Below are 13,018 nucleotides of genomic sequence, written 5' to 3' on the forward strand. Positions count from 1 at the left end.
ATGGCTAGCCTCGATCATGGTACAGAAATGATAACATCTGTATCAAGGCCGCTTGTAACTACTACTGCATTATTGATCATAGTTTTATGGAAATGTAATATGAAATACTTTGCCTAGGTTCATCGTATAGGAGGCAAGGCAATTCTCCGTTACTCAATGATTTTTTTGAGACCAATAATGTTGCTGATCCAAAAAAAAACTATAGAAGAACGGCCTTTAGTTTTTTTTCAAAAGATTAGGTACCTACCATAGAAAATCGTAGCAGTTTGAGTAGCTCTTGATAAATAGATGTGTTATATTGTTTACAGATATTGGATTAAGTATAGGGATGACCGGAGAAAGGAGTAATGACGACGTTTTAAGTATAAGAGTAAGTTATTAATCATTTTTTTTGGCAAATCTGAAATCGGCTGAAAATAATTCGTGAATCAAACAAACCGCCTGAACTCAGTAGTTATTAGACTAGTGATCTCAATTCGAGACTAAAAATCCATTATTTTAAAATGTTTGTAAACTCTGCTCTCTAACTACATACAATACAGACGTCTTGTGGGATTGTGTATGTGTTTAATTATTTCAGAGTCCATGTCCACAAAACACTTCGTGTGTGCCGGTCAGTGAGTGTCCACTTTTGGATGATCTAATGGATTTTACGTGTTTTTCTTCAGATAAGTAAGTAGCAAGTTTGTGTAGATACTTTTTGTTAAGATTTGAATACAAAAGATTTATAACTTTTTACATTAGTTGTACAAGAAATTGGGTAGCAAATTGGTAGCAGCTGTTGAAATTTCTGCTTGTCCTGGGTTTAATGGCCGCGTGGTACTTACAATACCTTTTCTGAATAATAATTATTAAATACTTCCTTTATTAACAATATATTTTCCGCTACCATTCCTTCGGCTCGCCTTGTTTGTCGGATACTTCTAAAATCCGTTCAAATGTAATTCAGTTTCATGCGGCTATCTTGATAAGAATCCATAATATATTAATGTTGAGTGTTTACTAGTAAATTTCCTGACTAATTTAATAAAAATGTTGTGTGTGCAGCCACTTAAGACCAAACCTTCATTAACTAGGATAACGGGTATGACAAAACTCATCGTTACCTTTATTCCAGATATTTTCACCGACTAAACCAGTTGATCTGCGGCAATGCAAATGACGAAGACTACGTCTGTTGTCCAATGTGTGACTGCGGGAAAGTATACCCGGATGGTGCTCCTCAATGCGGACACAGCATGGTGAAGGGAGTCGACTACAATGGATTAGGGAGCCAGCCTTGGATCGCGAGAATTGGCTTTACCCGTAAGTTTGAACTTGATACTAATTCTGTTTCTTTTTCCCATTCACTGGATAACTTCATGGGAGGAGACTTGGACTTTTTTAAAGGCGTACTCGACCACATAGGTCCAACGTGCAGAGGCTTTGTTGACTCGATTTAATCTAAAATTTGATGAGGCATCGACCTAATATCTAAGCATTCATTAAAAGCATTTACCATGACAAAAGAATAACGACGAAAAAATTCATGAGGGAAGTATTTTCAAGGCACGATTAGAGTTATTTGTGCAATCAAAGTCTGTGTAAGGCAAGGTAAATTAAGACCAAAAATTCATACTCGATTTTTATTAATTTCAGATAAAGAGTCTGGAAACGTTCGCTTTGCATGCAGTGGGTCTATTATAGGCAAGCGCGTGGTGTTGACGGCGGCGCACTGTGCTCTTGCCAAACCAGAGGGATATAAGCTGTGAGTTACTTTATTTTTAGATATCTTAGTTATGATAGAAGCCTTTAATTTTATTTATGGCTAGGCTTATTTGACCTCTGGCCATAAGATTCGTATTTTCCATAGCCTAAGCATGTTACTTTAGGTAATGTAATCCAGGATATCTTTGTGAGATATAGTTGCTTTGAAAAAAAGGCTGTTACCTTTACGAGCCATTTTTATAATATCATCTGCCGGAGAAAAAAAGCCGTAGGAAATTTTATCAAAAATAGGAGGTTTAATTAATTTGACATCAAAGTATTTCATTTTTTGTCAGGTCCACCGTCGTGATCGGTGAATGGGACATCGGTCGCAGTCCCGATTGCAATGATTACTTCTGCGCGCCTCCAACACAAGCCATCAAAGTAGAAAACGTGATCGTTCATCCAGGATACGAACAGAAGATATTCAGACATGATATAGCGATGATTATGCTCAAGGATGAAATTAAATACTCTGGTAAGTGATTTGATTACATTGCCTTTTCCCAAAAGTATATGATTGGCCTCCAAATATTCGAAGCCTATATCACGTATATAGATAGATAGGCATTAACCCTAATGCCTGCACTTATAATCTTTAGGATAGGATTTCAGTATTCAGATAATATACCTAATAGCTTAGTTTTTCGATACAAAATGGCCAATACGGACCAGATACAAGTTCACCATAATTACAAATTAGCGATCCAATAACATTGACATTGCATGTGCCCTTGAACGTGGTTTGACTGGCAGCTTGTTGGGTCATTTTCTGCTGTCACTCAACATCCCGACTGACATTTTACCTTTTTTCCCAGTGACAGCCGCTCCGATTTGTCTGAATGATAAGCCGGAAATAGTGATAAATGAACGAGCATCGCTTGTCGGATGGGGGAAACTGTCGGGTCAGAGTAGCCTGGTGAGTGGAAGATAAACATCAGAATCATTTTCCATAGTATGATTGGACATTGCGTCAAGTTAATTGTTTCGTCCTTGCGTGTTGTGACCGTGATTTGTTTTGATGTAACGTTGAATTGAAATTAACGTAATTTGAATAATTTATACATGAATTCTTTTTTGTATCTGTTACTTGTAGGCAATCCTTTAATGCTTCTCTAATGACACCTATCATAATTAAAAATGAATTTTAATACAATGGAAAAAAATATTTCGTAACGAGAACGACGCGACGCATCAATTATATTAAAAACGAGAAAATGACCAGTGGTCTGCTGCTGTATCTTTGATGTCTATGCAAATTCATCACGACCACGATGCTACGGGTGGGGTGGCTTAGTTTGGCTAACTTAGTTTGGCTCTATATTCCTTTACTATCACACACCTCCTTAGTGTTTTACCTATAGTTAGTTGCTAGAAACTTTTGGGAATGGTGGTTGCATTTTGCTTTGATTTTCGAACGCTTTAACCCTTTTGATAAAGACTTGATCTTAATAGCTCATAGACCCTACGTACTAAACACGACATTATCATAATGAAAACAGGCGTCTCGTGTCATCACCATTGGTCATTTCAAACCTCATATCCCTTTATGTATATCACTTTAACCCTTGTTACTTTAGGTGAGCCGACAACAGCATCTGGAAGTGCCTCTCGTGCCGCTAGAGAACTGTGAGCGTATCTTCGGAGAGTCAGTACCAGTAAACGAAGGCCAACTCTGCGCCGGGGGTGAAGAGGGGAAAGACGCCTGTTCAGGGTTTGGCGGTGCTCCTTTATTGCTGTACCGGGATGGCCGACATGTACAGGTAAGTAAAAATTTATATCTAAACCTTATTGAGAAGAAAATAAACAGTCATAAGCCAGAGATCCATTCTGGAAATAAAATACTAAGTCCTAAAAAAAATTTATTTCAAAGTACGCATTTCGCACTTTTAATTTAATTTGTGGTTTGATAGTCAAAATCATTACTTTAATGGATGCTTTGTGACTATGTATTAACTTCTTCTAAATTAAATAACCCTGTTCAGTAAAAACTTTTCAACCTTCGTTACAAGGTTCTCCTTTGACTCTACAAAATCTGCAACTACCAATATTATTTTCAGGTCGGTATTGTATCCTTTGGGTCAGAGAACTGCGGCAGTGAGGGCGTCCCCAGTGTCTACACCAACATCGCTCACTACTACCGATGGATTGTCGACAACGCGCCTTTGTAACTTTAATGCTCAACCTTCAAATCAACTTTGATTATCCAGAACAGGAAATTATTCCAAGTTTGTTCAAGAAAGTTAAAAGTAGTCCAGTGTAACAGCAAAGATCTGCACTTTGGCTTACTGCGTAGATTTAATAAGAAAATTGTTCTAATACCCAATTACTGAAAGATGCGATGAAAATTTCAAATTATTTGAACATTTAAAACTACCTGTTGCTCACGGGTCTGCTGAAACCTGTCAAATCAGAAATGATTGCACAATAACATCAAATCGTGATAAAAGACTATTCTATGTGTTAATCATGGTTATAAACTATCAGTGTACCAAGCTTCGTCTAAAATCCAAAGAAAGAGGAACAAACCATTCTAAAAACTTTCGCGTTTATAATTGATTCAATTGCATATTGATAGACCTATATGAGTAGGCTTGCAGTGCTAATTTTGTTCTCATTTTCAGTCTTGTTATGAGGGATAATCAGCCTTAACATTGCTTTTACTTCTGATTTTGCTCACACTAAATACTTCTGTAAAACGGGGTGAATATATTTTTAGGGTGACTAAACAGAGTTCTTCTTAAGATTTGGACGTTTACGGGACAACACATGAGGATAATATGAAAATTCTGAAGCATTTCATAAATTAATAAATCAACTCCCTAAAAAACTCTATTTTCTATTCACTCCTTGAAACTTTATTCACCCCGTTTTACGGTACGGATCTTTTGATCATCACCTCTGAAATCATGTGATACGTACAAAATTAAATAAAATGACAAAAGTTCATATCGAAATATAAATGTTGTCATCTGATAGATCAAGTGTATAAGACTAAGTTAATTTATAATAAAGATTATTTTTAGAAATATTATTTCAATGTTGTGTTTTACTTTTAAAAGTTCAATGTAAACCATTTCCTGTTACCCAGTACCCTATCCCTGCCTGTTATAGAAATATTGTTTTATTAAAATATATGTCCTTATAATAATTCCGCCATGTCACTTCCACAACCACATTTGTATTTTTTCACGATGTTGTCGAAGGGTCTCTATTTTTTTACCGTAGGTTTTCCTCATTGACTTTTCCTGCCCTAGCGGAGAGGTATGCCGGACTCCTACCAACTAAAACCATCGGAGTGTTTAACCTGTGCCTTCCCTTGGACTTGAGACCGCGGAAACACAAATATAACGGTCCCAGGCAGGGACGAGCGTCCTCTAGGGAAACGCTACGTTGACATTGTATTGTTTCGCCAATTGACAGCACGCGGTAGCACCGTGCGGTCTTTAACTTTTGGTTTTGGTCAGCAGACTTCCCTCCTGTTGCTTATATAACGAATTGTCAGGCCTTTTAGTCCTTCCTTCTCTAAAACTGCCGCATTCAATCTCAATAAACGAGAGGTCTTAATTCTAGCTAGGAAATCTCTTGGATTTCAGCACGATACGAATAAAATCCAAAGAATTGCTAAAAAAAGGAATGTATTTGTTCAATAAACGTAGTCCAATGCCAATGAGTTATAGTGTTGTGCGCAGGGGGGTGCGTGTCTTATCACCGAGCATATTGTGCCCGTCAAGTCGTGTAAAGCTGAGTTTTGAACGTTTCGGTTAAAAACCTGCGAACAATGACAGACATATTAAAAAATAAGCATTTTTTATATTTTAATGCAAGCGAACTTTTTTTTAGGAGTATTAAATTACATTAGAATATAAGCCCCAACTGCACTTATGATAAGAGCGAGAGTGTAGAGTCAAAAAATTGCAGGCAGTTGAAAATTACGTGTATATCAGAGCACTCGAATATACAGGATTTATTTTTTATTTATCTCTCGTTAAAAAAATAACATAACGTGTTTCAATCAAATCTATTCACGTGTTTATAGATGAAAAGTTCAAAATAAGAATAGCACATTATTTCTGGTTGTAACTACTTATCTAGCGACTTTATTTACCTGGCCAATGGTGATCGTTGGTATAAATGTGGGTCTGATGAGTTTGGTTTGGTATTCGTGATCAAGTTGTAGATTGATGCCTTCAGTTGATTCGGCGCATTGTTGTACTTCTGAGGGAGAGAGGCCGGCTCTTCTAACGCACTGAAAGCAAGTGGACGTATGAAAGATGTAGAGGCACTGAAATTTGGGCAGCCGTTTGTGTTTCTTAGTAATCAAAAACATAAATTCATTATGTGTCAATGCGGTTTATTTTGTTTCAATATTTTAACTAGACTCAGAGCCTAAATCATCATTGGCCTAGCCTTTTCCCAACTATGTTGGGGTCGGCTACCAGTCTAACCGGTTTCAGCTAAGTACCAGTGTTTTACAAGGAGCGACTGCCTATCTGACCTCCTCAACCCAGTTACCTAGGCAACACGATACCCCTTGGCTAAACTGGTTGTCAGACTTTTCAAGTTTCTGACTACCTGTATCGACTGTCAAAGATGTAGGAATAACAGCGGGGACCCACAATTTAACGTGCCTTCCGAAACACGGAGGAACTCGTTATGACAAAGATGGTCACCCATCTACGGACCAACCGCGTCAAGCATAGCTTAACCTGTGATCGTTTCACTTATGCGGTTATAGCTTAGCCACAAGCTCCTCAGACTCAGGACTAGGACAAATAGGACTTCAAAATCAACTGGCTTAAATTTTATTTTTTGCTAGTACGCAAAATAAGATGTAACCAGAACAGAACATTTAAACCTCGTGGTTTTTTTGTTTCTTTATTGTGTGACTACTACAGCAGCAGAGCACATATCGAGACGTCCTTAAAATTATTGCTACTACTAACTTCGCAAAGTTATTGTGAACAGTTTCGATCCTAACGGGAATATCTCAATTTCATTTTATCGTGGTACAGGTAAGTACAGTCGTGTAGAACACTAACCTTCATATCCCATCGAGTGCCTGCTTGTGTTTGCATCTCGCACTGCACATAAGATACCTTTTCCAAATCGTTTCGCTTCTGCATGATATCCAACGCGCAGCTCTGCACAATGTTACCGGTACACTCGGTCGGCCCGTGTTGACATTTAAAACCTCCATAGCCGTTTCTTATGCTCTGGAAATTAAAACAATAATTACATATTCCTGATATTTACAATCTACATACACTTAAACAATGATAATAACTATTAAATCATGTAACGGTTTACTCACGCGTATTTATCGGGGTAGCTCGACTAGTTTCGGAGCCAACCGGAGTCCTTAATCATGAGCAGACGCGGCGGGATCGCGAGTCGAGTCGATCCCGCCGCGGGTCCGAAACTAGTCGGGCTACCCCGATAAATACGCGTGAGTAAATCGTTACATCATTTAATAATGAATCAGTCTCACGATAGTTATTATAAAAATGATAATAACGATATGGAGAAGCTCGTGGCTAAGTTGTAACTTCACTAGTTTATCGATCACAGGCTAAGCTATGCTTGATGCGGTCCGTCCGTGGATGGGTGACCATCTATGTTACAATGTGTTCCTTTATGTTTCGGAAGGCACGTCAAATTGTGGGTCCCGGTTGTTATTGTTAATTGTACATCTTCGACAGTCTCTAAGAGTAGTCCGAAGCTAGAAAGTCAACAACCATTCTTACTAAGAGGTATTGTATTGCCCACATAAGGGTTGGGGAGGTCAGATAGGCGGTCGCTCCTTGTAAAACACTGGTACTGAGCTGCATCTGGTTATTAACGATATTAATGAAACTTCTGTACGTAATAGCATCATTGTTTTTTAATTGTTTAATGAGGTACTGATGGTTGATGCTTGACGGTTGATGATTACGTCGGTTTCCTTTTAAAGATACGACATATAGTTTAAACATTTCGGACTTCCGAGTGTTTTGATTAGGGCTAGGGAGCTCAAAAACACCAGTGATGTTTATATGAGGCCTTTTTTTTAAGTGCACACCATCTCGATCGGTTTAGAAAATATAATTTATTTAAAACAGTAAAGATTTTAAATTATTTAACATTAATTTCTGCAATGAAAATTGATACAAGATCCATTGTTCCACTTAATTAGGTGTAGACAGATAATGATTTATAATTCGATGACTTTTATGTACGGAAATAATTATTCATTATGCAACTATGCAACAATTGTTTATTGTTCAACTAAATTGATTTTCATTAATTTCTGATACCTTCTTAATTAATGTAATTAAAAAATCTAAATTAAGTCTATTAACTATTGACACGGTTATTGTTGAATTAATAACTGGGTCTTTGTCACAATTCTGTTAATTAATAACTAATTAATACGAAGAATCGGAAACGTTTTTTTTTTCATTTTAGATTAAATGACGTTATTATAAGACCGCTTTTCACGTGGACGAAGGATTCTTAAAGTATTTTATTTTTAACATTTTATGTACTTAATACGCTGTACTTGCAACGAAACTTGTATCTTATAAATAAGGTACATATTCTGTCAATGAATAATTAAATAAGACTTCAGAAGGAGAATCTGCTCTTTAGGTATAATTATTATAATTATCAGATTGTGTGCAAGACGGTTGTAATTCCTTACTTTTACCAAGTAAATCGCTGTTTTGCTGACCGTCGCCGCGTCGCTATCAAGTAATATATAACAAGACAAAAATGATTATTTTGTTGATACCTCTGACGGCGTAATTGCTTCTATAGTTTCTAAGTTAAAAAGAATTGAAATGTACTTACTTTTGCTTTTCCGAAAGGTACAAGTTTCAGAGTTATGTACTCGTGTAGAAGGTTTATTGTTGGCACTAGTTGTTTATCTATAAATCGTATACTGTCTGGGCATTGGCTCTCGTAGTATACCGTCAAAAAGACCTGAAAAACAAAAAAAAGTATTAAATTTACATAATGTTTTTTTTGTGTCGATCTAATTTGATAAAATTCTTCTGTTTAAATTCATTGTCACATGTGATTGAATGCTAATGACGGACATTTTTGAAGTAACTTCGCGTTAGTGAAATTTGGAAAGATTTAAGGAAATTCGGTACAAATGCCTCTTATCGGGTTCGAAAAAGTTAGTCGGCTAACCAATTTTTATAGGCTAGACTTTTCTATACCTTTTTAAAGAGGATAGTAAATGAAAAATACATTCAACAATAGAAATATTGTTACGTTATAGTGGTCACAATGTCATGTTCCGGCTCACGAAATAATCTCAAGGCCACCGCAGTATTAAATAATATTTACATAACTAATGTCAATGACAAGGTGCCAAAATTACCGACGAATGTGTAAAGAACTAGTGTACATTTTGTCAGTTTTTAGGGGGTGCCAGACTCTTACTGATCAAACTCTCACGTTTGACGGGCAATGCATAGCAATTAACGCATAAGAAAAATGTACCTGTCTTTATGACAATAAACTATCGCAAAAAAAATCGCTACTTAATTAAAGTATTCGATACATAACAAACTATATACAAACATAACATAAGTTGACTTATTTATAAATAAACATTAGGACCAAAAACTAGTGCGCAGGACAACTTTCACTGCTCTAGTTTATAAGATGCTGACCTCAACCAGTCGTCGTGACATGTGCAGTATTGACCGTACACACCTTAATACATACACACACGTTTCCTATCGAATATACCTTAAATAAAACTTCAAATGTGTGTCAGACTCGCGACAAATACGTGAAAAATAATTGATTTAGAAAAGAATAAAAACAATTTTGGTCACGCATTCGATTTCTAAAAATATCATACGTCGCTTAACCTTAATCATAATTTTTAGTATTTGTTGTAGACGCAACAGAAATTCAAAATATTACGGTTTATGAAATGCAGCCTGGTGATAGGCGGAACAACAGATAGCGGAGGCTCGGTAATAGAATCCACAGGCAGACATTAGACATTGTATAAGCAAGACTAGAGAGTTAGACGCTGATGTATGACAAACATGGCTTTCATTGGTTATTTTATCTGGTAAAGTTTAGTTTTAAAGTCAATGTGCAATAAATATATTTTCTCGACAGAAAAATTACAGCAAAAATATATATTGTATAGTATTGTTATGAAAACTACAATAGTCATAATAATGAGGTCTTTGTAGTTATACTGATAACATAATTTATTATTTTTCGTGGAGTTTCGTATCATAAAAATCATTACTAACGAGTAATGACTAAACGGGACTATTAGATTTGAAGACAAATGTGAAAATTACTTTCAGTGCGACGCATGCAGTGGTTTACGTAAAAATGACTTTCTCAAATGTTATTAAACGCTTGAATATTCTCAAATAACTCAATTTTAGAAATATGTTTTCATTCCCTTCAACCTACACTTTTGTTTAGAAATGGTAAAGGTCGAAAAACTTCGGAATTTGATCTTCTTATCTTCTTCTTCTTCTTCTTATATATAAAAATGAATTGCTGTTCGTTAGTCTCGCTAAAACTCGAGACTGGCTGAATCTATTAGGCTAATTTTAGTCTTGAAATACTCGTACCAGTCCAGGGTAGGTTTAAACGGTGAGAAAATGTGGAAAAATGGAGGCCAAAAAACCTCGGGAAACAGCTAGTATAAGTATAAAAATGAATTGCTGTTCGTTAGTCTCACTAAAACTAGAGAATGGCTGAACCAATTTGGCTAATTATAGTCTTGAAATGTTCCTCCTAGTCCAAGGTAGGTTTAAACGGTGAGAAAATGTGGAAAAATTGCGGCAAAGAAAACAAAAATATTACGCGGGCGAGACCGCGGTAAATCTGCATGCTGACATATTTTTTACTGACGAAGCGAAAATCTTATCTTACGCTACTCATCCCTGAGGGGAACTAAGTCTTAATAGAGCCAAATTAAATTAAGAAAACTAACTTTGATCGGAGGTTTCGAAAGCATCAATGTCTGAAATTTAAGAAAAATCTGATGAGCCGTTTAGAATAACCGACAAAGAAACGCAATGACTACATGTTACATACACGTCACTTGATATAACAGCTGAATAAATAAGGAAAACAATTATCAAAAAACATAAAAGACAACAATATTTTGTCTATTCATTAAATTAATAGTATTGTTTAAAGCACAAACGAATTTAATTTAACATTAATTATAACTAATACCTGAATTATAACAAATAGTGATGTAACTGAAGGGTTGTTGTCCGGGTTGTTTTGCGTAGGTGATCCGTCTAATATTTTGACACAGCGACTTTGACGTGTTCAAATCATGAGCGGATTTACCTCCGTAATCAAAATATTTTGGACATCGTAGCTCTGTTATCAGTTTCCTATCGTATAAAATCAATCAAGAAAATAAATATCTAAATGAAACTCACACAATTTCTATCATGATAAAAAAAAACATGATTTAATTAAGTCTTAATTGAGTCTACTCTATTGTTGCAGGTATCGCAAAAAAAAGACAATAACTGGAGAAAATTGTGTGCAAAAAGACGACCATTTACATTATTACATTTTGTTGCAACGATCTTTAGAATTCATCAGCTTTTATCGGTTACTTGTTTTTTTTTAAACGGGTAATTTCTTCATGTGGCGGTACTTATCTCAGTATAACGAAGCTATAAACAATCCCAATTTGACGTTGTAAAGAAAGTTTGAATTGTGCGTCGCAACGATCGCGATGTAAAAAACTTGAAATTAATTGTTATTGAAAATTGAGAGGATTTCATTTGGTTGTTTTTTTTTAAATCTAATATTCGTATAATAAGCATTTTTTTTTAGCAAAACCACTTTGCAGGAACAATTTCTATTTAGTTACTATTACTAGCCGATGATAATTTAAAATTGTAACTTTTTTACTTTTTTACATAACGAGTGATAAGAATAATTAATTAATTCAAACAAGACTATTTATTAATACTGGTATTTACTTAGGTGTAAAAGTGAAACCTTATTTCTAGCGAAGCGGTTAAGTATAATTAAATAAGGTTTAGAAACCAAGCAGGTTAGTACACAACAAAGTTTCTAATCTAAACTGGGTGAAAACCTGGTCCTACTTAATTTACATATTTTGTGCATATCTAAAGAAGTTTTGGTCATTTTAATCTCCGGATCCACTGAACCGAATTTGAAAAATCTTTTACCAAATTAAAGTGACATGTATGAGAGTTAAAGGCTAATTTGGCAACAATAATTATAATAAGTTTATAAGAAATACAAAGTTTTTTTTTCAATAGTTACTTAATAAATTTACCGCGTAATTAATGGGCATCGTTTGTTAGCAATAACAATAAAAACAAGTACAAAATAACAGGAACAGGAACCGATACTTGTAAGTTTGTCTGTCGCATCAATTGAGAAGTTATAAAAATATTTTATCTCATACAGCTTCATTGTTGTCGTAAAACTGTTCGCTACAGTCATGTTCTTAATATTAAATAATACCCATTAACACGCTGTAATGCATTTAGTAATGCTTAAATTATACTACATAAAAAATAAATAAAAAATATACCTTCTCTTGAGAACTGCTGGAGAATTTTAGCGCCAAAACGAACACTAATAACAATTTAAATTGTAACATTGTAAAAAAATATGTAAATAAGACTTAACTTGCCGCTCTATATTTGATAACTGATATTCATGTAAATAAGTGTGAATATTCAAAATGCAGATAATTTACGGCCAGTTCGCACCTGGCCAGGCTCACGTGTGATAACTTTACACACACGACGAGGTATAAATGCAAACGGCAGACAGGCAACGGTTTCTTCAAGCGATTTTATCAATAATTAGTGTTGACGACGCGACAAGGTTTGTTCGCGTGCTATTTTGTGTTTCCTACCTCCTTACCTAGTGTTTCCAAGATTAGACGTAGTCTGTAATTGACTTACATTTTTTTATTGGATAAAGGATGCTGTATATTAAATAAAAAAAAATATAAATTGTTTTATTTCATGACCGTGTTCTAGTTTATGCAATGTAAGTAACGGTTATATGCGTCATCGCATTAAACACGCTTTTGTATATTTTTTTATTGATTAGTTTGTATTGATAACATTTTCGGACGTTTCATTTGGAACTAGCCTGTCCCCTGGCTTCGCTTACCGGGACGTCGTTATCACAACCAGTATTTCGTGAAATCTTCCTAAATACCAGTATCTAGTATCTATATAAGCGGAGAGAGATTATATATTATTATATTATATAAATATTATAT

At 35.3% G+C, this 13,018-nt stretch overlaps 2 protein-coding genes across 2 annotated transcripts; one reads left to right on the plus strand and one right to left on the minus strand.

Moving 5' to 3' along the window:
• LOC113495863 (phenoloxidase-activating factor 1-like) lies at positions 1-4,864 on the plus strand. Its single transcript, XM_026874859.1, has 9 exons — positions 1-19; positions 309-370; positions 581-672; positions 1,118-1,305; positions 1,639-1,747; positions 2,043-2,224; positions 2,565-2,665; positions 3,327-3,509; positions 3,807-4,864. The coding sequence occupies exons 1-9, from the start codon at positions 1-3 to the stop codon at positions 3,915-3,917; spliced, it is 1,047 nt and encodes a 348-aa protein (XP_026730660.1). The 3' UTR covers positions 3,918-4,864.
• A 501-nt stretch (positions 4,865-5,365) lies between these two features.
• Positions 5,366-12,503, minus strand: LOC113496131 (GILT-like protein 1). The gene is made up of 5 exons (XM_026875255.1): positions 12,314-12,503; positions 8,578-8,709; positions 6,789-6,962; positions 5,855-5,995; positions 5,366-5,518 (listed from the first exon to the last, which is right to left on the minus strand). Exons 1-5 carry the CDS (start codon positions 12,380-12,382, stop codon positions 5,393-5,395), a joined length of 642 nt encoding a protein of 213 aa, XP_026731056.1. The 5' UTR covers positions 12,383-12,503; the 3' UTR covers positions 5,366-5,392.
• Between the last annotated feature and the right edge of the window lie 515 nt (positions 12,504-13,018).

Source organism: Trichoplusia ni, chromosome 7, assembly GCF_003590095.1.
Source record: "Trichoplusia ni isolate ovarian cell line Hi5 chromosome 7, tn1, whole genome shotgun sequence".
In the NCBI taxonomy this organism is placed as follows: Eukaryota; Metazoa; Arthropoda; class Insecta; order Lepidoptera; family Noctuidae; genus Trichoplusia; species Trichoplusia ni.